Genomic DNA, 27,046 nt, shown 5'->3' with positions numbered 1-27,046 from the left:
TTGCTGCTCCTGGTATGCTCTTAAGCTTAAAAATAACTCCTGACCCTGCAAAGTCAATACTTTGCATATCTGCATTCTTTTCAGTGTGGCACTGAAGTGTTTGTGATTGGGGACAGTCATTTTCACGCCAGACTGCAGAACTACAACGTGCTAGTTTAGGTCAATGATGGGCCTCCATTAAATTGCATCTTTCCAGGCATTTAGATGTGTTTTAGGAATTGAAACTTATGTATTCAGTGGTTGTATTGAAGGCATCATAGTTTTATTTTTTTATTAGTAAAACTATCAGTCATGATTTTGTAGAGGACACCTAAGTGAGCGGACTTCGGGGGGTAATTATTATGCAAAGATTACGTTTAAACAAGGTTTAAAATACGTGTTTTTATAAATCTGGACAATTTTTGATTGAAAAAGTAAAAAAGTGGCGCTTTTAAAATTAGTTTTTGAAATTGAGGCCAATCATTGAACACGTGTTCTTGTATAAGGAGTGAAGTCCTCCATGTGACCTTTTTAAAGCCAACTGCATCGAAAACTCCCACATGTTAAGATGTTATATCTCTGTGGATGACCAGGTGAAATGCATTTTATTTTAATTTCAAATTGACATTTAAATTATTAGGTTTATGTATCATTTCTATAATCCAGGAGTCTAAATGTCATGTTTGGTTCCAATGACTTGCTGTTTTCACACTTGTCTCACATCAACATTAACTGAGTTGTCCTTCAGTTTCCTATTTTCTGCCTGCCTTTTCTTGCCATACATGACTTAAAATTTGGTAAGTGTGCAAGTTTGAGCTTGTCATGCCTGCATCTAAAGACCATGTTGCTTTTTTGTTGATTTGGGTCAGTTTTCAGTCTGTATTACTTTAAAACGCTCCAAGATATCTCATTTTCTACTCCATCAGTCCAATCCACCTAAATCCAGTCTAATAATCTAAACTAATATACTTAAATCTTCTAAATTCAATGCACGTTAGTATACTAACTTCAACAGAATATGTTGTATTATATCGTTTTTATATTTCCTTTTGCTACTAAAACGGAAAAAAACAAACCAGTTTGGATATTGTGATGGACGTGTTGCTGGAGTTTCCCAGTCTGAATGCTGCGTATGTGAAGTGATGGTGGTGTTAGTGGGTGTTTACACCTGAAATCTGACCTGTACTGCCGTCCTATTTATTTCTGTGGCTCTAAATATGCACCAGTAGAGCTACACTCCTGGGAGTGGTCTGGACTTTGTGAAATTTTGGTGAAATCCTGAAGTTTATATGTGTGACATTTATTAGGGAGTCACTTGTTATATAGCCCCTCTCCTCCCTCCCGTTTCCTGTCCCTCTCTTTCTGTTATGTTAAGTAGCAAGCCTGCTTTCTATCTGCCACTCTCTCCTCCTTGGGTTTCAATTCCAAACATGGTTATCCTTGTAGGGCTCTATCAGCACTCCCCCCCTCCCTTAGCCCTTTCTCCTCCAGCTGTTGGCTCTTCAATGCAGACCCATGTGTGAGAGGAACAGGCTGAAGAGCAAAGTGAGAAGGACGACGGGAAGGATTTCAGGGGAAAGACGGGGCCAGAGGACAGGGGAAGGCAAATATGAGAGGAAGAGAAGAGGAAGAACCCCATTCCAGCTGTGTTTCTGCTACAAACAGAGGCGTGAGAACTTTTTCACATTGAAGAATTTTCCACTGCATGACAAGGGAACATTTACCTCTTAACACTTTTACTCAGTTTGAGCAGCTTTTTTTCTTTAAAACCAGCTGCAAATAAAACACAACATCTAGTTGTAACTACACTGTAATAGCTCAGAGTTTTAGTGGAAAGGTTTTTTGTTTTTTTTTTAACAAAATTTTTATTTTTTCTGCATTTACTTGGTGCGTCATCCAGCTTGTCAACTTGTGGGCTTAAAACATGAGCACTGACAACTTGACCCTGTTGGACAGCTTGTTGTTTTCCCCTCTCTGCAATGGCTGGAGCAACAACACAGAGGGGGCCATCTACCATTTGGGCAACACCATCCTGTTCCTGGGCTACATGGGAGGCAGCGGGGCCTTCGGATGCCTCTTCATCTATGGCTTCCTGTCCCCAGCTTTCCTGTGCCTCACGCTGTGGGGCTGGCTGACAATGTGCAGCCTGGATGTCTTCACCTGGAATCTGCTTCTGCTGCTGGTTTGCCTGGTTCAGGTCTGCCACCTGCTTTTGCGACTGCACCAGGAGGGCATACGCGGTGAGGAGTTGTCCTCCCTCTACCAGGCGGTCTACCTGCCGTTGGGCGTGCCCATCCAGGTGTTTAAGGAGATTGCGAGGGCTTTTGAGAACAAGGTGGTGGAGTTGAAGGCAGGAGAGACGTATGCTGTGGAGGGCAAGACACCCATTGACCAGCTCTCCTTTCTGCTGTCTGGGAGGTGGGGAGTGTTTGAATGCATTTGTCTCACATCCACAAAACATCACGTTCCAACCATCCTTTCTAACAATCCACAAAATCTGAATTCTTAAATACCTAAATATTTCTATACTAATTAAAAAAGCCACAGTAAAAAGAGCTTAAATTCAGATTTTTGCCTTGAAAGAAATTCACTTGACGTGGAACAATGTTTACTTCTAGAAAGTGTCATGTTTACTTGAAAAATGCAACAATCCCTTTCCTTTTTAATCCCTATTTTATGCAAGCTGTCATAGAAAATAATCAACTCTTTAGTTGCTAAAGCCTCCCTTTGGGTTGCTATCTGCTCTGTTGTTGATGAGTCATGAGAAAATAAAATAAAAAGTGATGTTAAAACCAAATATTGAGCTTCAATAGAGATAAACTACAAATACCCACAATATATTTGCCTCTTCAAGTGATGCAGTTCACATTTTTTGGTTCATTGGTGGTTTAGCAGCCACCCAGTGAGTTGCCAGCTGCACTTGTGCTGCATGTCTGACCTAACAATGAACAGGAAGTTTAGACCAGTGTTTTTCAGCCACTGTACTGTGGCACGAGATTATCAGGTGTGCCTTGAGAAATTATCCAATTTCACCTAATTGGTCTAAAAAGCAGTTCTGTTCATCCAAACAGGCCCCGGTGAAAGATATCAAAATTCCGTCTTCTTGTGTTTATCTGGTTTCTATTCAAGAAGCTTTGACAAGATGGACTTCATATTAATAATATGGACTTTAAAAAAGAAAAAAAAAAATAGTTTGGTTTGTGGTGTGCCTTGTGATTTTTCAGGGGAAAAAAGTGTGCCTTAGCTAAAAAAAAAAAAAAAAGCTTGAAAAACACAGGTTTAGATGCACAATGCATTTTCATAATGCTAAATCAAATCTGCCAGAGATTAATATGCTGTAGATTAGAAGATGAAAGATAATTTGCTGATGATTTCAGCTGTAAAGACACTCAAATAGCATAAAAACCACATCTTTTATGTATTTATTTTTCACTCATACAGTCATGCTTTTTAAATAACTGCAGAATGTCATTTGGCGATGTTTTGCTGAAATAAGCAAAGCTTTTCCTGAGGGAAAACCTTGTCTGAATAATCGCATATGTTGCTTCAAATTAAGTTTATATCAGTACTGATAAAGTTTTAATAAATTTGACAAGTTCTTAGCATTGTTATTGATGTTAAATTTTGAACTTTGTGCTAAAAACACACTGGAAAAAGTACAGATTCTAGTTAATTAAACAGTTTTCATATCGCCTCAGTCCACAGAAGAGTCTGTTGTGACATTGTTTGCAAGCTACTAAAATATCTGTATACAGGCTTTAAATGGTTTGCAGAAGTACCATACTTCACACAGTCATGACTTTTATAAAGAGCTGCAACCTGATGGCCCAAAGATTACAGCCACACAGCGGTTTTAGCCTTTCTCCTCCTGCTCAGAGATTTATCCTGCATTTTTTCATGATAAAGTGTATCATGGAAGAATAAATCCCCAAATACTTTGCAGTTTTATGATGTAAACAAATATATTTAAACTACTAAACTATTTATGCAGTGTTGAAGGCCCCCCCCCCCCCATTGAAATTTTGTTTTTTGTTTACCTGCCTTTACAGAAGGACTTATGAGTGCCGGTTTGTTTATACACAGGCGCGTTACTGACTGGTTCTGACATATTCATGTAACTTTTTACACAACTTTCCTCTCTCATTCTACCTAAAAAATGAATTAATCGAAAAGCTTTTTTATTTCATAAGTTCTCATTTTGCTGCAGCCTCACTGCTGAATGCTCCATGATATGACAATGATTTAATGCACACATGCAAACTAATTATATACTCAACTCACACGTCTTGTTTGCTGATAAAGTATATTAAATGAGGTTCTTTCCATGATATGACAATGATTTAATGCACACATGCAAGGACTATGACATTTTATTTTATGGGTAAAGCTAAACGACCTGTCCACGAGGCCCTGTAATGGACTGGTGACCTGTCCAGGGTGTACCCTCCCTCCCGCCCAGTAATTACTGGGATAGGCTCCATAATGGATGGAAGGATGGATAAAGTTAATATATTAATGCTGCCACCCACAGTTTCTTCCACATCTTTAAACACTACTTTTAGGGACAACAAAACTTTAACTGTCATGAACTTTTTTTTCAAACAAGACTCAAATTATTGCTTCTTTGAGGCAGTTGGCAAATAAAACCCACCACAGGAAGTGCGTTCCCTTCATCCAAACATCCTGAAACATGCTGCAGTAGATCTCTGGAAGCCGGGACAGAGAAATGTTGTAAACAGAGTATTTTTGTCTGTGACTCACCAGTGCGAGTCCATGTTCAGCCTACCAGCTGCTTTCAGTGATAGCTTTCTATACCACAACAGGAGAGTAGATGCTCTCTGCTCATCTTACTTCAGATTAAATGCCGGCTGTGGTGTTGACAGGTTGTTCAAGCAAAATCTGGAAGGAAATGCTCACACAGTTCAGTTTCTAGAGGAGCGGCATATTAGATAATAATCTTTGTCTTAAATCCTGATTCCTCAGATTCAGTGGTCACTATCTTTGTTAGCCTAAACAGCTGATAAATGTCATAATTCTCATGTATTATATCACCGTGTCGTGTAGCAATGAATGTAGACCAAAGGGTATGTGAATACCCAAACGAACAATTGTGTCTGTTTCGTCTTAAAACAATGAGCCTAAATCTGATGCCGTCACAGTTTCAAGTCTTCTGGGAAAACTTTGGACCAGATTAAGAACCGGGCTTTAGGGATTTGCTCCCATGCAGCTTCAATGGCATTATGTAGAGATTTAACTGAAAACAGATGAGGAAAAACAGACTCAAAAATCTCAGAGTAAAATAGGGAGTGTTCACACACTATTGGTCATATAACACACAGGTTTGAGAGGAAAACAATGGCTGTACAGTGACCTTTTTAGCTCGGGGCTATGCTAGCGGAAATCAGGCTCATAACCGGAGCACGTAGAGTTTATATAACTTTGAAGGAACACAGGAGGTTTTTGTATAAAAGTTTTTAGTTGATTTATTCTATCAGAACATTACATTTAATTGGAAATGCAAATTTCTTTTGACCTTTTCTTTTTTATTTCACAGCCTTGATTTAAAATATAATTTTGTAGCTTCTGTGTCACCAAATAAATACATCAGTTTTAACTTTGAATTTTCTAATTTAAAGTTGTTAAACAAGATAACACCAACAAAATAAGATAAATTTACACACTGTGCTAAAGTGTGTATCCTAAAAGGCAGTACTTTGCCTTCCTGAATCCCTGCTACAGCTGCAGCAGCCTCTTGAGGAAAGTTTCTCTATAAATTTAGCACATCTAGGATTTAAACCCATTTGTGGAGAACAAACTGCTGCAGCTCTTCTAAGCTGAATGGATTCAGTTGGTGTACAGCATGGATTATAGATCCAACTGGTTTAGGCTGGCAATGTGGATGCATTTAGAAATACCTTTTCACGTCACTCAAGTGTTGCTTTAACTGTATTGCTTTGTTCACCTTGCAGCATGTCCTAATTACTGCCTTGATTCTTTGTAGGACTGTAACAGTTGTCCTGTTTGACCACAGTACAGTCTGATCAATTCCCAATGGCTGGTGACAAACATTCCCACTATACTTCACCGTAGGAATCGTTAGAAATTGTGTTTGTGCTACAAGTATATGACGGAGAAAAAGTGAAATTTTAATGCATGGCCAGAATACCCTCTTTTTCAGGCCTTCTGGCAGCTTTTGGTTAATTCCAAATGGGATTTCCTAAATTTTGGTTTTCTTTATGGCTCTTAATGAGGTTTTTAGCCTCTTTTTCAAGATGTTCAGCTTTGTGGTGTATTGTATATGGCTTAAAGTGGTTCTGATAGACTCTCTAATGTCTGCAGTGGAGCTTTGCAGCTCTTTCAAGGTGACTTTTGATCCATTAGAAACCTGTTTAATTGATCCTCCCCATTCCCAAGTTTGGGTTGTCGGACCTTCCTTTTAGGTTTTGATGTGGCGCTATTAATTTATTCATTCATTCATTATCCTAACCACTTAATCCAATTCAGTGTTGCAGGGAAGCTGGAACCTATCCCAGCTGTCTTTTGGGCGAAAGGCAGGGTACACCCTGGACAGCTCGCCGGTCCATAGCAGGGTGCTATTAATTTAATTTAATTTAATTTAATTTAATTTAATTTAATTTAATTTAATTTAATTTAATTTAATTTAATCATCTAATGCATGTTAAAGCCTTCCTGGAGCCATATTGCTGAGCTGTCTGGAGAGTTTCTGCGTATTTATAAAAGGTGGATACTACAAAGATCATGCAACCCTTGAACTGGAGAAAAGTGGATTTAATTGAACTATTATTTATGATTTCTGAAAGTAACTGGCAGCATCAGGACTTAAATTTAGGCTTGATAAGAATTTGATTTATATAGAAAATATGCATGTATAAAATGTCAGATTTGTTTTATTCCTTCATTTTTTGTCTTTATTTCTCTTCACCAGTTTAAATTCAGGATACTCCCATTTTTTCTGTTCTTTCTTTAGATGCCTGAATGTCAAATGTCTGAAATCAAGAAGATTATTTGTCTGTAATGACCTTGATTATCTCAGACAAAGGAAGTAATATCTTTTCTAAATAAAGCTCCTCTGAAGGAGGAACGTGCTCATAGCTCAAATAATGTGAGCGTACATCTGCCAAAAGAGGAAAACTTAACATAATATTTATCTAAAAGGTAGAAAATTGAAGGCAGATCTTACTCTGTTTATAGCTTGCAAAGACATTAGTAAGGCCCTACGTCCTAGAGTTAGAGACTGTAGTCTTCCTCTGTTCCTATTATCACACCTTAATCCTCATCGGTCTTTTTCACCTTGTGTCTCTCACCATCCCTTTCAGGATCAGCGTGTCTTTGGAGGGTCAGTTCCTGCACTATATCCACCGCCACCAGTTCCTTGACTCCCCTGAGTGGGAGTCTCTCAGACCAAACGAGGAGGGAAAGTTCCAGGTATGAGACTCCATGTGTGGATATCCCAAAGGAGGCCTCGTTGCAGCTTCTGTTCATGTCTCAACAAAGAAAATTCATTAAGTAAGACCGAAGCCCAACAGTAAAATTAAGCTGACATCTAAGGAGCTAAAAGGAGAAACAAGGTGTGGATATCAAGTTGTTTTTTGTTGACTTCTATCAGTCTTTGCTTGATAGGATGAGGAAAGGAGTTGTCCTCTTCCCTTTATCGTATCCTGTTGGGTTAGATTAGTTTAGTTGAAGTAAAAACAAGGCCCCGAGGTCTCGCTGGAGATTCAGGTTGGTCTGCAGTTTAACCCATTAGGACCCAATGTGACATGATCCATACAGTTTCTGAGACATTTTGCATCACTTTATGGTAAAAACTCAAAATCTTGTTGAACACAATCTGATTTTTATCTTCTGATCCATCATGGATTCCAGAAAGCAGAAGATTTTATTTTAAGAACATGACAGGTCACATAGTAATAAACGGTAATATCCACGAAAAAAGCTGCCTTAAATTTTTATTTATTCATTAAACAATTTGTTAAATGGACAAATAAACACTTTATATTTAATAATAAAAAAAAAGAACATTTCTTAACTTTTTTCATGGGTTGGGTCTTTAAGGATTAAACAGGCAGGCTGTGCTGGTTTACACACTGACTGAATGCGACAAACTGTTTTCTTTGTTCTTTACTTTCTGGATCAAAGCATTCAGAATAACAGATAAGAAAAAACATAAAATGGTCACTATACTGGGTGCTTGATGTTAGTTTTAATCTTAAATACATATACATGTGTAAAAGAGCTGAGCAAACATGGCATGACCTTAAAATAATCCTGCAATATTTGTGGTCCAGTTTTTTAATGAGTGCTTTCAGTGTCTCACTTAATTTCTATTGGACAGAGATCATGACTGACTTTGCTACTCTAAACATAAACTCTATTTCTCTTCTATTCTAACTAATGCACACACTTTGTGTTCACGTCAATTTGCATATAAATATTTTGACATTTCCCTTTGGAAGTTCATTATTCCATAAATTTAAAGCCAACCAGAGCAGCATTGAGCTAAAGAAGCACAAGCCATGATTCTGCCACCACCGTGTTTATTCATTCATCATCCTAAGCGCTTAATCCGATGAAGGGTCGCGGGGAAGCTGGAGTCTATCCCAGCAGTCTTTGGGCGAAAGGCAGGGTACACCCTGGACAGCTCACCAGTCCATCGCAGACCACCATGTTTAACAAAAGGATAATCGCTAGATTTTATTGACTGGTTGACTAGTTTATATTATTAATAGTGAAGCAGCTTATAGTACATTAATAGACAAATGTGAAACTAGAATTTAAAACTTTAATTTTGCAAAAATGTAAAGATTAGTTTGGCTGTTATTTGGGATGTAAAACACTGGACAAATAAATAGTGGCTCATTTCTTTCTTAACCCTTTATAGGGCACTCAATGGAATACCTTGAAATTTGAAATTTTAACCTAAAATTGTCCTTTTGGTATGAACCAAGACCTCTATTCTGTTGTTACATAAACAAATGTTTATGCTAAAAACTGAATTACTGTGAACCTAAGAAACTCACTTAATAAGATCTTTTCAAATGTCCATGTCTTTTATTTGCTTTTTCAGTTGGTAGTGACTTCAGACACCAAAGCACAAGTAGAGTTTATTTTCCACACAAATACTCGCTTAAAACTTAACTTATGTGTAAATTACTTTGGGATAATCCTGGTGGGGGTAACTTTGGTTTTGAATTTATCCCATCTTTAACCTTCTGCATCTTCATGAATGATAAGTTTTCTTTTTACATGTGCAAAAGTCTGCTTTGATCAAGCCACTTTCATTTTATATGTTGATTAATCAGTACAACACTGATTTAGTCTACAATTTAGCTTCTATTTCCCGATGTTCAGCCACTTTTGGTTGCTAATATTAGCTAATTTGCCTCAATAAATGACGGCCAAGGAAAAAAACAAGCCTTTTGTTTGTTTGTCTAAATTTAATTGAAGATTAAACTTAACGACTCTTTTTGGCCTTTGGTCATATTTATTACAAAATACAAACTATTTGCAAAGAAACCAACTTTCAAGCACCTTCATAAAATAAATGCTAAACTTGCTGAGGTCTGCCAAAAAGTTAAATAACTTGGTCATATTTTGAGAAATGATACTAGTTATGACAATGATAATTGTAGGCAATGTTGTAAATTATATGCACAAGCAAACACCACCACACGTAAATTTGGTTACTATTCGACTAAAGTCAAAGTTTCCTTGTTTAAAGCTTATTGCACTCCATTTTATAGAGCTCACTTGTTGACTTCTTATAAAAAATCAGCAATGCAAAGGTTACAAGTTGTATATATGTTGTTATAATGGATGCTATGAGAATAACCTTAAGAGTTCCCAGAGGTGGCAGTGCAAGTCAGATGTTTGTCACTGCAGGAAGAGCACACTCAAAGCACTTTGAAGAAATTTGATGTTTAAATTTATGCAACGTCTGGACGACTCTACAAACAGCATAATTACAGATCTCTCAAGTCCTTCTGAGAGTTGCTCCCGATACTTATCCAGGCTGAGAATGCACTGGTTGAAATATCTACGTTAGCTGTTGTTGATTATTTTTTTTATGAATTGATGTGTATGTGTCTTCTTTGTTTTCTGTGTGTTCTTTTATGGACTTGAGTCTGTTTTAATAAATTTATATACGTAAATGTTATTGGTAACTTGGAAAAAGGACCTTTTTGCTGAACATATCGTAAATTGTTAAAACAAAAGTGTGTAATAACTCTTATTTGACACGTTGACCACATTTCCTTTATCATTTTGTTTTAACTAAAGATATTTGAAGTTTTTATGTCCACATTTTCAAACATTGTAATTTTAGATTGCTACTTGAGTTCAGACCGCCCAGAGAATATCTTTGACATATTTTTGGCATTGATTAATGTTCTCCAGGTGACCCTGACAGCAGATGAGGACTCCAGATACATCTCATGGCGGCGCCGCCGCCTTTACATGCTGATTTCCAAAGAGCGCTACATCTGCCGTATCTTCTCTGTCATGCTGGGATACGACATCGCTGAAAAGCTCTACACCCTCAACAACAAGCTCTACATAAAGAGCGGCGTGCTGCTGGACATCCGCCTGCCGAGCCTCTACCACGTATTGGCCCCCTCTTCGCAGGGCAGCAGTGGCAGTGACGGTGGCATCATCAAGGATCGACCGACTGAACCACAGAGCAAAGATCCAGCGCCGGCCTACCAGATGTCTGACCCGGCCCAGTCTCAGCCCCTCCAACCCCATCTACAAGGACCAAAGATGACACCCCCAGATGAGCCTCATGACAGCTACCAGCACCCCTGGGCAACAGACCCGGAGCTACCCTCTGGTGAGGACTCCACCAGCCTGGTCCTGGAGGACTTTGCTGATGTGGCGGGCTCCTTAATGGATTATGGCAGTGAGAGGGATTATTTGAGGTAGAGGGGCAGGGTGCTGGAGCTAACACACTGGGTCACCACTTGAGCTACATGTAAGTACTTCACCAGGGTGGACAGCATTGCATGGGGGGCGGTGTGTGTGCATGGAAAGCTTGCAGTGCACAGTTCAAACTAACCTGGCTTTGTGGTGCAGAATGAAGCTGAGATGTGAAATCAAACCATCGAGTGATGTACATACATAGATATTAAATAATGAATAAATGGGGAAAAATTCATGCTACGTCCCAACTCTGCAAGGGGATGTGAGGCGTAACAAATGAGAACAGCTGTTAAAATGTGAATTTCTGAGAATTTATTGTCACAAGTGGGGAACAAAGAGGTGGCAATATTACAAGTGTTGGGCTTAGAGAAAGGACAGCTACAAAAAAACCCCATCCATTACAAAAAGAAGAAAACAAGGCACAAAATGTGTGAAACAAAAACTGGTCTGCTAAACTAAAACAAACAAAGTAAAGCAGCCCCAGTAGCTAAGCTTAAAAGCCAAAAGTACTCTATACAGCAACAGAAATACTTATTAGCCCAACACATTCTAACTTCAACAAAACAAATGCGACAGAAAGAGGAGCCAAAAGGGCTTTAAAACAATTCATCACTGGAGAAGAAGGGAGTGGAACTATAGAACCCATAACCTGTAAATCCTGTTAGACATATTGCTCCTCCACTAAGACATCACATTTAAGTAGATTATTCACATAGAAGTCTTTATTATTACTATATTAGTGTATAGTCGATTGCACATTAAATACACAAAAATGGTACAATTATTCCACTTGTCGATACAAACTATACCTGCACTGTCCCTTCACAAGTATGGAACAAAAATGTAGAATATTATAGTAAGTTCAAGCTCTCCAGAGTCAGAAAACAACTAATATTCAGCATTATGTAGCCGTTATGTTGATCGTTTGGTGGCTTTTAAGACATAACATTCTTCAGATTGACAAATAAAGTGTGGAACTTCACCGCTGCCATGATCTGTGCCACCAGATGCAGGCTGCATTGCAACGCTTCCTATTGGTGCTTGAGCTGAGTCTTGTCACACACTGTGTTTCACTTGTGCGTTCTGTTTCTTTTTTTTTTTCTTTTTTTTTTTTTTTTTTGCAGCATATGAAAAATGGCAGCATGTAGGTTCATACCAAAGTGATATCTGTGTATCACAATCTATCACCCACTGCAAGCGTGGTGTTTTTCTTTCTCTGCATATTATTGTTTCAACAGCGTCACATTTTGCAGGTATCGACCTGTAAGCAGGAGGGGTTTGTGCGTCCCGAAGATCCTAGCAGCTATGTTGTCGGGGGCTTTATGCCCCTGGTAGGGTCACCCATGGCAAACAGGTGTCTAGGGGAGGGACCAGACCAAGCACGGCTCATAGACCCCTATGATGACGACCAACCTGGGCATGAATGTTTCCTTGCCCGGACGCGGGTTACCGGGACCCCCCTCTGGAGCCAGGCCTGGAGGCGGGGTACGAGAGCGAGCGTCTGGTGGCCGGGCCTTCGCCCATGGGGCCCGGTCGGGCTCAGCCCGAAAGGGTTACATGGGCCCCGCCTCCCGTGGGCTCACCATCTGCGGGAGGAGCCGTAGGGGTCGGGTGCAATGTGAGCTGGGCGGCAGCAAGGGGCGGGGACCCTGGCGGTCCGATCCCCGGCTGCAGAAGCTGGCTCTAGGGACGTGGAACGTCACCTCTCTGGTGGGGAAGGAGCCTGAGCTGGTGCGCGAGGTTGAGCGGTTCCGACTAGATATAGTTGGACTCACCTCGACGCATGGCTTGGGCTCTGGAACCAGTACCCTCGAGAGGGGCTGGACCTTCTTCCACTCTGGAGTTGCTCATGGTGAGAGGCGCCGAGCTGGTGTGGGCATTCTCATCAGCCCCCAGCTTGGTGCCTGCACGTTGGGGTTTACCCCGGTGGATGAAAGGGTAGTTTCCCTCCGCCTCCGGGTGGGGGGACGGGTCCTGACTGTTGTCTGTGCTTATGCACCGAACAGCAGTTCAGAGTACCCACCCTTTCTGGGGTCCTTGGAGGGAGTGCTGGAGGGTGCTCCTTCTGGGGACTCCATTGTTCTGCTGGGGGACTTCAATGCTCACGTGGGCAATGACAGTGAGACCTGGAGGGGAGTGATTGGGAGGCATGGTCCCCCCCACTCTGAACCCAAATGGTGTTTTGTTATTGGACTTCTGTGCTCGTCATGGATTGTCTATAATGAACACCATGTTCCAGCATAAGAGTGTCCATATGTACACCTGGCATCAGGATTCCCTGGGCCGCAGTTCAATGATCGACTTTGTAGTCGTATCGTCGGACCTGCGGCCACATGCCTTGGACACTCGGGTGAAGAGGGGGGCGGAGCTGTCAACTGATCACCACCTGGTGGTGAGTTGGCTCAGATGGTGGGGGAGGAAGCCGGTCAGAGCTGGCAGGCCCAAACGTGTTGTGAGGGTCTGCTGGGAACGTCTGGCTGAGTCCCCTGTCAGAGCGATCTTCAACTCCCACCTTCAGCAGAGCTTCGAACATGTCCCGGGTGAGGCGGGGGACATTGAGTCCGAATGGGCTGTGTTCCGTGCCTCTATTGCTGAGGCGGCCAGCCGGAGCTGTGGCTGCAAGGTCGTTGGTGCCTGTCGTGGCGGTAATCCCAGGACTCGTTGGTGGACACCAGAAGTGAGGGATGCCGTCAAGCTGAAGAAGGAGTCCTATCGGGCCTTCTTGGCCTGTGGGACTCTGGAGGCAGCTGATGGGTACCGGCGGGCTAAGCGGCATGCGGCTTCGGCCGTTGCCGAGGCAAAAACTCGGGCATGGGAGGAGTTCGGCGAGGCCATGGAGAAAGACTTCTGGACGGCTTCGAGGAGATTCTGGTCCACCATCCGGCGGCTCGGGGGGGGGGGGGGGGGGGGGGGGAAGCAGTGCTCCATCAATACTGTGTACAGTGGAGATGGGGTGCTGCTGACCTCAACTCGGGACGTTGTGGGTCGGTGGAGGGAATACTTCGAAGACCTCCTCAATCCTACCAACACGTCTTCCCATGAGGGAGCAGAGCTGGTGGACTCAGGGGTGGACTCTCCTATCTCTGGGGCTGAAGTCGCTGAGGTGGTCAAAAAGCTCCTTGGCGGCAAGGCCCCGGGGGTGGATGAGATCCGCCCGGAGTTCCTTAAGGCTCTGGATGCTATGGGGCTGTCCTGGCTGACACGCCTCTGCAGCATCGCGTGGACATCGGGGGCAGTACCGCTGGATTGGCAGACTGGGGTGGTGGTCCCCCTTTTTAAGAAGGGGGACCGGAGGGTGTGTTCCAATTACAGGGGAATCACACTCCTCAGCCTCCCTGGTAAGGTCTATTCAGGGGTCCTGGAGAGGAGGGTCCGCCGGATAGTCGAATCCCGGATTGAGGAGGAGCAGTGTGGTTTTCGTCCTGGTCGTGGAACAGTGGACCAGCTCTATACCCTCTCTGGGGTCCTGGGGGGGGCATGGGAGTTTGCCCAACCAGTCTACATGTGCTTTGTGGACCTGGAGAAGGCATTCGACCATGTCCCCCGGGGGCTCCTGTGGGGGGTACTCCGGGAGTATGGGGTACCGGACCCCCTTGTACGAGCTGTCCGGTCCCTGTACGACAGGTGTCAGAGCTTGGTTCGCATTGCCGGTAGTAAGTCGGATTCGTTTCCGGTGAGGGTTGGACTCCGCCAAGGCTGCCCTTTATCACCGATTCTGTTCATAACTTATATGGACAGAATTTCTAGGCGCAGCCGAGGGGTTGAGGGGATCCGACTTGGTGGCCTCAGGATTGGGTCCCTGCTTTTTGCGGATGACGTGGTCCTGTTGGCTTCATCTGGTCGTGATCTCCAGCTCTCGCTTGAGCGATTCGCGGCCGAGTGTGAAGCGGCTGGGATGAGAATCAGCACCTCAAAATCTGAGACCATGGTCCTCAGCCGGAATAGGGTGGATTGCCCTCTCCGGGTCGGGAGTTAGGTCCTGCCTCAAGTGGAGGAGTTTAAATATCTCGGGGTCTTGTTCACGAGTGAGGGAAGGATGGAGCGTGAGATCGACAGACGGATCGGTGCGGCGTCTGCAGTAATGCGGGCTCTGCGCCGGTCTGTCGTGGTGAAGAAGGAGCTGAGCCAGAAGGCGAAGCTCTCGATTTATCAGTCGATCTACGTTCCTACCCTCACCTATGGTCATGAGCTGTGGGTCGTGACCGAAAGAACGAGATCTCGTATACAGGCGGCTGAAATGAGTTTCCTCCGCAGGGTGGCCGGGCTCTCCCTTAGAGATAGGGTGAGGAGCTCAGTCATCCGGGAGGGGCTCAGAGTAGAGCCGCTGCTCCTTCGCATCGAGAGGAACCAGTTGAGGTGGCTCGGGCATCTGGTCAGGATGCCTCCTGGACGCCTCCCTGGTGAGGTGTTCCAGGCACGTCCCTCTGGGAGGAGACCCCGGTGAAGACCCAGGACACGCTGGAGGGATTACATCTCTCGGCTGGCCTGGGAACGCCTCGGGATCCCCCCCGCAGAGTTGGCAAATGTGGCTGGGGAGAGGGAAGTCTGGGCTTCCCTGCTTAGGCTGCTGCCCCCGCGACCCGACCCCGGATAAGCGGCAGAAGATGGATGGATGGATGGATGGATGGACCTGTAAGCAATATTTAAATGGATAGATGGCTGCATCTACCCATTTATCCAGTCAAACCAGCAACCTTCTAGGAAGGTTGCTGGTTTGAGCCTCGGCTTGGGGAATGTTTGAACACTGGGCTTCCTGTGTGGGGTTTTCATGTTCACCCTGTCTATGCGTGGGTTCTCTCTGGGTACTCCAGCGTCCTCATACTGTCCATAGTTTAAGGTAATTTGATCATTTCTTAGATGTAAGTTGCTTTAGATAAAAGTTTTTGCCAAATGACTTAAACAGAGAAATCTTTTGAAGGTACATGACCCATTTTGTAGCATATTAGGCTTATAATAGTCTCAAACTATTGTTTTCTACCCTTGATGAATCTTTTAGATTACTGTGTTGTTACTTCATCTTCCATCTTTCGATGGAAGATCTTCTTCTTCTTCTTATGCCACTTGATTCCTTGTGGAACACAGGGCCGCGACAACACTCCTCCATCGCACTCGGTTCTGGCTGGTCCTCCTTATCTCAGTCCACGTTTTTCCGGCAGCTTTCATCTCAGCTTTGAAGCTTCTCCGCCAAGTCTGCTTCAGGCGACCCACTTTGCGCTTGCCTTGAGGATTCCAGTCAAGGGCCTGCCTGGTGATGTTGTGTGCAGGCTTCTGCAGAGTGTGGCCAATCCAGCTTCATTTTGGCTTTCTAATCTCGATCTCTATTGGAGTTTAGCTTGTTCTCTCCCAGAGTTGTTCATTCGGGATCTTCTCTGGCCATCTGAAGTTTAAGATGTTCCTGAGGCATCTGTTGATGAAGGTTTGGAGATTGTGGGTGCTGGTCTTGGTCACTCTCCATGTTTCTGAGCCGTAGAGCAGGACCGATGGAAGATAATTACATATGATGAAACACATGAGGATTAAACTTCCTTCCTGAAACTGTAGCAGGAAACAACAAAGCACTCCTTTAATTTTCACTGATTAAACCTCTTTAGTAAATGTTTTTTTTTTTTTAAAAAAGGTAAATATATTGCAATGTTAAATATTTTAGATAATAAACTCTCATTTCTTAAGAAAACAATTCTAATTTTTTATGCGGATTTATATATTCAGTGCAGATGAACTTTTATTGGCAGTTGATATTCTCCACTGCTGTGCCTCCTTAGCTTTATGTATAGATTATTTATGTTTAGATTATTATCCTCTTCACAAATCATACTTTAAAACTAAAGTACCGTCCATGTCAGCAGCTCTGCATTAGTCGTTGCTTTGCTGTGAACAAGCTTACAGTCATGTTTGGGAGAGCAGCAGAGAGAAATTGCTTCTCAGGGGATAGATCAGCCAGTAAAAACAGTTTAACAGTAAATAAACATCATGGTGTGTAGCTGTACTTTCCCCATGTGTGTGTGGGGAATTGGGGGTGGGGGTATTGCTGAACAGCAACTGGTTACAGACTGGCCGTGACGTCAGCTCGACAGCAGCTATGTTCTTATCTGACAAGGATTAGAGCTTGTAAATTTAGGGGATGTTCAAAAAAATTCAGTGCCACGCATTTAATCCAGTGTGCCCACCGTACGGCTTTTCGTCCGCTTATCTGTCCCCATTCCCTCAACCCCACCCACGGTCCTCCCATCCCAGCACCAGCTCTCGTCCAATCACAGGTGGGGGATCACTTTTCACAGCAGGGTAGAGAGGTCAGTCTTTGGTTTGGGTTGCAGGACAGCTGTGCAGCGGCGAGTCAAATCTGCCTCTCTGTAGCAACATGACTTCAGCTCTGATGACTCAAAGCAAACAGACGAACAACCAGAGACAAGCAGGAACTGTCAGCATGGAGCCGACTCTTTACTTCAGCCTTGGATGTAAAAGTACAGATCAAATCTTGCACATACAATTGTGATACTCCTCGTATCAGTCAGATTTTTGCACATGAGGGGATGTCAGAGATGCAAAGCTACTTGTCTGATGTTGGTGCTGATCCAACAAAACTCTTACCAGAGTTGTGCCAACATTCAGCAGTAAGTATTCCATGTGCCATGTCTGACTCTTTGCAAGCATGAACACAGAGATGTAACAACAGGCAATTATTTTATGCTACTTCTATGCATAATGAGGTTGCATTAAATACACACTCGCTGGGCACCTGTTAGGTAAGTAAGAAGGCTTCAGAACCATTGAGATTCTTGGTGACATAGAATCCTTAAAGGTGGAGTATGTAAGATTTTCAATATTTTCAAAATAAATTAACCAAAAAAATAACTACAATCATAATTAGATAGTTTTTTTTTAAACATGTAGGTTCCAGTCTGTCCATATTTGATGTGTTATTAAATTACAAGTTTAATTAATGACAAAGACCCTTCTTAAATGTTTGCCTACCAGTAAAAAAAAAAGTGCTTTTTGTCATTTGTCATTAATTAAACTTGTAATTTAATAACGCATCAAATATGGACAGACTGGAACCTACATGTTTTAAAAACTATCTAATTATGATTGTAGTTATTTTATTAGTTAATTTGTTTTGAAAATATTGAAAATCTTACATACGCCACCTTTAAAGTGCTGGAAACATTTTCTCCGACTTTGTTCCATATTGACGTGACAACATCACAGTTGCTGCAGATTTGTTGACTGTGCACTTATGATGAGAATGTCCCGTTCCACCACATCCCAAAGGAGCTCTGTTGGACTGATATCTGGTCACTGAGGCTACTGGAGTGCAGTGAACTCTTTCTGTTCAAGAAACCATTTTGAAACGATTTGAGCTTTGTGACATGGTGCATCATCCTGCTGGAAGTTTCCATCAGAACATGCTACACTGTGCTCATAAAGGGATGGACATGCTCAGCAGCAATATCCAGGCAGACTGTTTGATTTAAACCATGCAAGGCAGGATAGATGGTTGTGCATGAAAATCCCAGTAAATCAGCAGTTCTGAAATACTCAGACCAACCAGTCTGATTTATAGTGAATTGGGAATTGATTGCAAACTGTTTCTAAGTACTTTTGTCTATCGTGTTTTATGTTGTGTGCTTATATGGTAGATTCTTCTATGTTGTTGGTTTGTTTGCGTTTTCTCCCCCTTTGAAAAGCTCAACCAGAGACAAGAGTTGCAAATAAACTTAACGCTAAATAGTCTATGCAAAGTTTCAGTTGCACTTGATGTTTTCTATGTTTCTATGCATTGATACTGATGAATTGTTTGAGAAATAAACTGCTATGTCTCCGTGAAAGTTACATACATCCCCCTTCTTTCCTGATCTGATGCTCAATTTGAACTTCAGCAAGTCGTCTCGCATTGAGTTGCTGCCATGTGATTGGCCGATTAGCTGTTTGTGTCACCTAGCAACTAAAAAGATGTTCTTAATAACTTCAGTGACTGGCCTGTGATTATATTCTTAAAAAATACTAATTGATTAAACTTTAGGCCTAGAAAACATTTAGTGAAAGATCTTGATGTGCATTTTTAGCTAAATTTTGGCCCTGCCTCAGCTTCTACTTGTGCTTGCTCTGTTGTAATCTTTTGGAGATTTAACTTCCAAAAACACATGGAAAGTAGCATATTCGCATAACACACAAATCCACCACTAACATAACTATAAAAACAGTGTCCCATTTACACAGCAGCCTTTCTCTAAAGGGATTTCTGCTAATTTAAATGTTTGCTTTGCCTATCTGCAGATCTGTTTACAGATGACACATCAAGTTTATTGTGCGAACATATTCTATTGTTCATGATGAGTTTTTCAAAAGTAGCACTTTTTATTTTGGCAGCTATTTTTGAAGAAATAACACGATGATGTACAAACAAATACTAACGTCCTAACTGAGACTTTGATGTCTTTTCTGCAGATGATACTGATGGGAATTTGCCACCTCGATTCCGAAGAGGCAGAGCTCCACTGGCTCCCACAGACACCCCAAAACTGTGAGAAGAGTCTCTCCTGGAAACACCTTGTTATCTTCAGTGTTGCAGCTTAAATCTGTCACCTCACACTGTCTCCACCCCATGCTGCCCATGCTCTTTGATTTTTTTTTGTGGAAAATGAACTCAACCTGCTTTCTATTCAAGTTTTTACTCAAACTGCAAGTGTTGATATATTTCAATCAGGAGTCCAAAGACTGGAGTTTTGCTATTTACAGAGCCAAATACATATATACAGACACACATTTAGCTTCTATAACATGCTTTATTTATTCTAAAGTAACATTAAACAAAACTAGAAAGTTGGGTGCACTATATTTTCTCTTTGAGAACATATCAGTACTTTTTAAAGCAGCCTGATTTCACATCAGAAGAAGTAGTAGTCATGTCAGTTCACAGCCCAAAAAAAGGTGTTTGATAAAAAAAGACAAAAACAAACAAAAACAAGTATCATATTGACTTGTTTTCCTTCGTAATGCATGGGTGCAGCTAACATCTTGCTAACATCACACAAAACCTCATTTCAAGATGATGTAGAAATTTGCCAAATGATGTTTTAAAAAAAGAAAAATAAAGCCATTAATCTACTTACAAATTATATTAGAGACCCAAACTTGAGAACTATCATAAACAGCATTTTTCCTGCAATGTCATTGGTTCATACATGGTTATAGTTTTGTGTTAAAACCAAATGATTAGGGTTAAAAAATATGCATGTTTTTAATTATTCATTTCAACCCTTCTGATTTAGATACAAGCAGCATGCTTTAACACATCGGTTGTAACACTTCAATACGTAAGAAAAATGGGCCTGTTGTACATTTTCTAGTGAAACTGGACAGGTCTGCTGTACACGAAGAAGCAGTGCAGTAAAATAAAAAAGGGGGGTAAATGATTGTATAATGATAAGGTGGTGGTTTTGAGTGGTTCTCTGTGGATGACATCAAACGGGGTAAACACAGGCATGTTAACTTTTGTAACCAACATATAACAATAAACTGCAAGTGAAACTCTTGCATGAATCTGAAATGTAGTATTAAACGACAGAAGAGAACTAAGCAAAGCAGACTAAACATTGCATTCAGTTTCTGAAATGTTAATTCGATGTTTTTAATTATTTTTATGTTACTGAAACAAAAAATTCTCACACACAAGCTTTGACTGAAACTTCCCTTAAACATGAGCTAATGTGGAATGAGGATACGTTCACACTGCAGGCAAAAGTAACTAAAGTCTGACTTTTTTGTCCCATGTGTGACCAATATCCTTTCTCTTTTTTTTTTTTTTTTTTTTTAAGTCTGGTTGCATTTTATCCAACTTTTACATCATTAAAAGGGAAACGGACAAAAAAGAATGAACTCTAATCTAAAAAAGAAAATGGATTTGAGGATGGCATCCCGTGACTGGACTTAGGCAGACTTTTGGACAATTCAGCATCCATCTGGTGTCACTCTTCAGCCAGTCAGGCTGATGTTGAGTCTAGTCTTATCTCTTGACCTGTCAGTTTGTGTCTTTCTTTTCCTTGCCTCATCTCATGATGTGCTCTTGCATTTATTTGCTGAATCAGCCATAATATACATCCAAAATGGGTAGAGTGTTGCTATCCAGTTTCTTGAATTTGAAGCGATCAAGAAAAACACAGCTGCACATAAAAAAACAAACAAACAGCGTTGTGAAGTGCAGTTTGTCAGACTCAGGCCTTTGCAGGGCAACAATGGTTCCAGGAGTCTGCATTATGAATGTCAGAGTGCCATCAATATAAATCAGAAGTATGGAGTGTTAAAGCTGGGGTATAATGTTGGGGAGCTATCTGAAAGTAGCACTCTGTCTTGGCTCCTCCCCCTTTTGGTTTTGCTCCATGCATGATCCGAGGCTTTTTTCTTACCTCCGCAGAGGAGGTTATGTTTTTACTGATGTTTATCTGTTTGTGTTCAAGATAACTCAAATAGTTATGGACAAATTTTAATTAAATTATCACAACATTTTCCACCAACGATTTTCTCTATCTCAGCTGTTTAGCAGGAGGAGGCAAACAAACCGAGCCGGGTCGAGGAAATCCTTCATGCATTTTTCAGCCGTGAGGAAGCTAATGAAATAGAAGAAATGAACAACTTCATTTCGGCCCGAACGGTTTTATTGGTGAGAGTTTTTACAGATTTACAGTAAACTGAAGGGTCTAACTATATTTCTTATTGTTCATAATTTAAAAATGTACAGACTACTATCAAGACGAGAAGCCACTTCAGCCAGAGTAAAAAAAAAAAAAAGTCTCTGAGCAACATTAACTACCCCAGCTTTGAGGTCAGAAACCAAAGTGTTGCTTTGAGACCTGCAGGGTGATCATTGCCTTTGATTTTTCTGTTTCTTTCACAGATAACTTAGTTATGTGTGAATCCAAACATCTCATGATGTTTGGATTGACTAGATCTGATGCCTTTGATGAAAATAATAATGATAATATTAATTTAAAAAAAAAGACCTAATAAAGGATTGTAGAGCAACTTGTGGTTTGCAGCTCCATCCTTTCATAATCTGATGATGATTTAACCTGGTTTAATATGGAACAGCCCTGCGATGGACTGGCGAGCTGTCCAGGGTGTACCCTGCCTTTTGTCCAAAGATTGTTGGGATAGGCTCCGGCTTCCCCGCGACCCTTTATCGGACGAAGCGGTTAGGAAAATGAATGAATGAATGAATAATTTGAAAGATACTAGTCCCTAAAGCTGCAAGCAGAGGTGTACAATCCAGGTGCCATCAAGTAAAAGTCCTGTCTGGCAGTTGTTCCGACCAGTCACTAAACCAGCTGAATTCAATTAGCTCCGCTCCACTGCAGGTAGATGAGCCTGTGAGTGAAAACACCTGTTCTAATTGCACCGATACATCCAAGAACATAGCAGGACTTCTTTATTTTTACTTCTACTTTTGACACCTCTGGCTGTAATTTGTGAGAATTGTCTCCTTTACCTTTCAGCTTTGGTTGTGACCCACATGATGTATTTATGTGAATGCATGGGAACTTGGTTTATATCACAAATTTGATTCTAATTTCAGTGTGACACTACATTATTGTAAAAGACATTCTCTCATTAGTACTCTGATGATACTCTGCTTCTGCCTGTAGACCATGTTTGTTTTAAAAACTTTTATAATAACAGTATGTAAAACACAAATAGACACTGTGAACTGTGTTATTTTTCTGTTACTGATGATAGAAAATGGACTGAAACATAAATATTTATATGAAGTCTTCAAAACGGGGCCAACGTTTCTCCATAAAGCTCTTTGTGTGCGGTGAAAGTGTATTATTTTCTGACTGTATACTTGTGTTTATCATCACAACACAATGTAACACTGCAGTGTTCAGAGTGTATTTACATTATTTATACTCAACCCAAAAAACATGTTATGTTTTTATTGCTACCAAAGTTCTTCCACGTTTTTCTTTTAATTGACTATGTAAAACTGCTGAGTAAACCATCTAAATCACTGCTTTTGCTTTTTTCTCCTCCATTTGCGTTTGAAAATTTTATCTTCAAATACTGACAGACAAACTAACCAAAGAAAGGTTTACTAGGGTTTATTTTTTTAAGTATTTACAAGAAAACACAAAACAAGCCTAAAATGCAAAACAGCGTCATAAATCAGACTTTGGAGGAAGGAATGAGCAAAAAGACTAACTTAACAAATTGCAAATACACAAGTGTGCTAATAAAAAAGGTATAACTTTATGCACTTTTTCAGCCACAATGTCAGAAAGATTAGAGGTTTAAGTTTGCATAATGGACTGCATTATGTCAGTATTTGAGGTGCCATGATGACACCAAATGCGCTCTAGGATCCTTTTATTTATAACAGTAAAGAATGTGGTTTCATTAAAAAAACTGCTTCCATGTGGGTGTCTTTATAAGTAAATTCAATGCAGTTGATCACATCAGGATGTTTTTGTTTTTCAGTAGATTTTTTTCTTCAGTAGACTCAACACACTTGCACATAGTCATGTGACCATGGAGTGCCTCGTTTGAGATTTATGTTGATCACACACACCGGCTCTTCATTCCTAGAAGACAAACACACTTAAATGAGACTAAAAATGTACACTCTTTAAATGAACAGACAAATAAACATTGCATTTGATTGCATGACAGATGTAGGCTTTTGTATTGCTGATGACCAAAGTATTTATCAAACAAACCAAAATGACTGCGGTTGTGTTAGGAATGTATGAATTAGATGTAAATTCAAACTCTAGATACCAAAAAGCTAAGATATGTGATGGTATAGATCATTATACACCATCCAAGAAAGATTTAAGCTTTGAATTGGAGAAATAGCCATGAATTCAGCTCCCCCATATCTCAAAATATCTGGTGCATTGGTTGGATTAAGCAGCTGAATGCATGTAAAAGTTTGGAAGCCTAAAACCCATTTTTGTGTAGATGAGTGAAAGCAGTTGGGATTAAGATCCTTTATGACAAATTCTGCATTATTTCTGTGTCCTGCAGAACATTTAGCTTTTTTATGCCATTATTATTACATCATGTGTTTGGTATAAAACACCATGCTGACCTAGTTTCTTTATAGAAACCTATTCCATGCTGTCTTTATCATAAAGTGCCTAGGACATTGTGATGAATGAAGATGAATATTTTGTTAAAATGAGCTAAACTTAAACATTTTTGTTGGCTTCTTGCTTGCAAATACAGTCCTGGTGAGTATATCTACAGCTGGTGAGTATATCTACAGCTTTTGTCACCCCATTAGATTTTATTTACCCACTAAGTAGAAGAAGCTAATAGAAAAAACCCCTAACCATCTGAGGCAGTGTCATTTGGCTTTGACTTAACTTATTTTGATCCAAATTAAAGGCTCATAAGTCACTTTTCTCTAAATTCTCCCTCTATTTAATCTCTTGGGGAATCTTCAAGTGACCTCCGTCAGTGTTGCGACTTAAATGATCGAAACAACCACAACCAGTGCAAACTTAAGGCCTACAACAGTTGTCCTACAATAAGAAAATTTTACCACCACTTTGTGTTACATTGAGCTAAATTGGCAGATGTCCCATGAAAAAAAAAGCAAATTGATGAGACAAACCTAGAAAAAACAGTTTTAAACTTTTGGTCCAGTTTCATGTTTTAGTTTTCTGCTAGCTTCTCAGAGCTAGCTTCTCTGCTAGCTTAGAAAAGCTAACAGCTGCAGTTGGGGTTAGTCATCAATAAAAGGAAGCCACAAGGGTTGGCAATTTTTAAAATACATTTTTGATCTTTCAGCACCTTTATTAAACATCTCATAGTTGTTTGTGTTGTGGTTTTAGAGTTCTGTTGTGTGAATATGTAGTCTTGCCATGTCTTGCCCTAGTTTCCTGTTTTAGCTTGTAGTTTTCCTCCGCTGTTTATTTAGTTTAGCTTCCCATTTCCTGTTCATTGGTTCACCTGGTTTAATTTAGTTCATTGAGGCCTCCTGTGTCTTGTTGTGTTCTCTGTGTATATATACACCACTTGGTTTCAGTTCTCTTTTGCTAGTTTATTATTATGGTCTCATGCTGCGCTTCCACTTAATTAAAACATACCTGCCTACTGTCTCTCCTGACCTGCATTTTAGCCCACATCTCTTCCATTCTGTGACAATTTAATAATTTAAGACGCCACAGTAACATCTGCTCCACAAATATGGCAGCTGCAATTTATGTGGACCCACAGCAAATAAATAAAAATCAGCTAATTCCAAAAGAATAAAAATACAAGTTATTTTATTGAGGGATTAGATATGTTAGAAACAGTTTTTAATGATATGAGTCATTTTGCTGAACATTTGTGTCCCTTAAGAGTGCTCTGAACTTACTTGCCATTTAAGATTGAAGTCATGAACAAACAGAAACAAAGAACCTGTCTTGCCATACTATCAGTGTTTAGAATGCAGGGGGCATTATGGTTGACAGGCAGAAGGCTGCAGGAGAAGTTTGCAAATTTTCTGTTGACATTCAGGCCATTCATATTCAATGATTATCAAGAACACAGGGAAGTAAAAGACTACTTTTGGTTTTGAGTCTATATTATATAATGTGCATACAAACCTGAGGGATGGGATCTCTGAGACACATACAGACTTGATGTGGATTTCTCCCTGCCTGTAGAAGCGAGTCCCGGTATTTTTAAGCCTGATAGAGTCAATGTCACATGCTGCACTCGGGTGAGCCAACACTGTCCTGTACATCGTTGTATCTTTGTGACTGAAAGAAACAATGTGTACATAAGTAATACTGTCAGACCAGACGGACACAATGTTTCAAAGCTGGGATCTCAAACTCTGGTCCTTACAGGTCACTGTCTGGATGATTTTAGATGTTTCCCTGTTTCAAGTGAAAAAGACTCTACAGCTTGTTGTCCAGCTCTGCACAATGACCCATTAATATGTGTGGGTTCACTTGGAACACTCCAGCTTCCTCCCAAAGTCCAAAAACATGTTGTTTGTGATTCCAAATTATGCATTTCTGAAATGTTTAGGTGTGATATTTAAGTTAATTTTCTGTTTATTGTTTAAGTTGATTTTATTAAACGTTGTCATACTGCCTTCTTTTCTCTGCAGTGTTGTGTTTGAAAATTTCTGCTCTAAATAGTATTTTTTTTTCTTTTTAATTTTTTTTCTCTGTTGTATTGACCCTCAGTTAACTGTACCTATTAACAAAACCTTGAGGACTTTTTAATATTTTCTTTAAAATAGGTGTACAGTTTATTTTACATAAAATAAATCTACAAAAAAAAAACATTTTTAAAAAAATATCAATACAATGTATAAATAGATTATTTTCTTTTTTTGTTTAAAAAGCAACAAGACTCCTATGACTCTTCTGTGATTCTGTGTTAAAGAATTTTTGCTTTCTCAACATTTTAGCCACAGTTTCCTGCACCTGGCTGAAGCTCCTCCACTCTAAAAATAAAACTTACCTCTCTTGTTTTGTAAAAGATAATATGCACGCAGAAAATTTCCTTACGTGTCCAGACACGAGGCCAATGCTGAATATGAAGAATCTGAATATTTTTGTTCCACTTTCCTTTAGAAGCAATGATGAAGTTTAGATCCTGTCACAAGTAAAGCTGTGTTGTGGACTAGTTTAAACTTTTTGTTGACTTGCAATGAAGCACACTATTTGTGGGTCTTAACACTTTAATTTTCTGAAAAGAACATATCAGTACTCCTACAAGAATCTTAATTGTCTTGAAGGAATGTTTGTCTTAGTGTTTCATCCTACTTTGTTAATTGTACTTAAAATTAAACACTTGCTTTATTCGGAACATATCTGAGCCTGGGACAAGTTTCCTATAACCTGGAAAAGTATATATATATATATAAAAAATTCAGAAATGCACCTTTAACAGTGAGTCTATTCACAATCATGAGGCAAAATGAATACATGGCTTTAACATCTGAAAAATGCACGTATTTTTCTCTTTTTACACTATTTATTTTTATTTTTTTTTAGTGGTTCTTTTTTCTAAAAGCATTTAGAAAAACAGCCATGCATCTGGCTGATAATGTTTCACTTGTGTCGATGAGCAAAAGTAACCAGGAAACAAACTCTGGTTGAAGGATGCTATAAATCTATAATTGTCC

At 40.4% G+C, this 27,046-nt stretch overlaps 2 protein-coding genes across 3 annotated transcripts in view; one reads left to right on the top strand and one right to left on the bottom strand.

Moving 5' to 3' along the window:
• Positions 1-1,510: 1,510 nt before the first annotated feature.
• popdc2 (popeye domain cAMP effector 2) lies at positions 1,511-23,532 on the top strand. 2 transcript variants are annotated; one of them, XM_079253950.1, is made up of 5 exons: positions 1,511-1,648; positions 1,880-2,397; positions 7,317-7,425; positions 10,396-10,969; positions 19,363-19,475. In XM_079253950.1, the coding sequence occupies exons 2-4, from the start codon at positions 1,904-1,906 to the stop codon at positions 10,918-10,920; spliced, it is 1,128 nt and encodes a 375-aa protein (XP_079110076.1). In that variant the 5' UTR covers positions 1,511-1,648; positions 1,880-1,903; the 3' UTR covers positions 10,921-10,969; positions 19,363-19,475. The 2 variants fall into 2 exon arrangements, with proteins under 2 accessions (XP_079110076.1, XP_079110075.1); XM_079253949.1 differs by having other exon boundaries at positions 1,511-2,397; positions 19,363-23,532.
• Positions 23,411-27,046, bottom strand: part of pla1a (phospholipase A1 member A) — a gene marked incomplete at both ends in the record, with an annotated part of 15,912 nt that continues 12,276 nt past the window's right edge. Inside the window, 2 exons of the mRNA XM_079254340.1 lie at positions 23,411-23,492; positions 25,509-25,664. Of these exons, the coding sequence (XP_079110466.1) occupies positions 23,411-23,492; positions 25,509-25,664 (238 nt within the window). The remainder of the gene's footprint in view (positions 23,493-25,508; positions 25,665-27,046) is intronic.

The sequence above is a fragment of the Telmatherina bonti genome (genome assembly GCF_933228915.1).
Source record: "Telmatherina bonti genome assembly, chromosome: 15".
Taxonomy (NCBI): Eukaryota; Metazoa; Chordata; class Actinopteri; order Atheriniformes; family Telmatherinidae; genus Telmatherina; species Telmatherina bonti.
The sequence above is the reverse complement of the archived record's forward strand: the minus strand, read 5'-3'. Positions and strand labels throughout refer to the sequence as shown.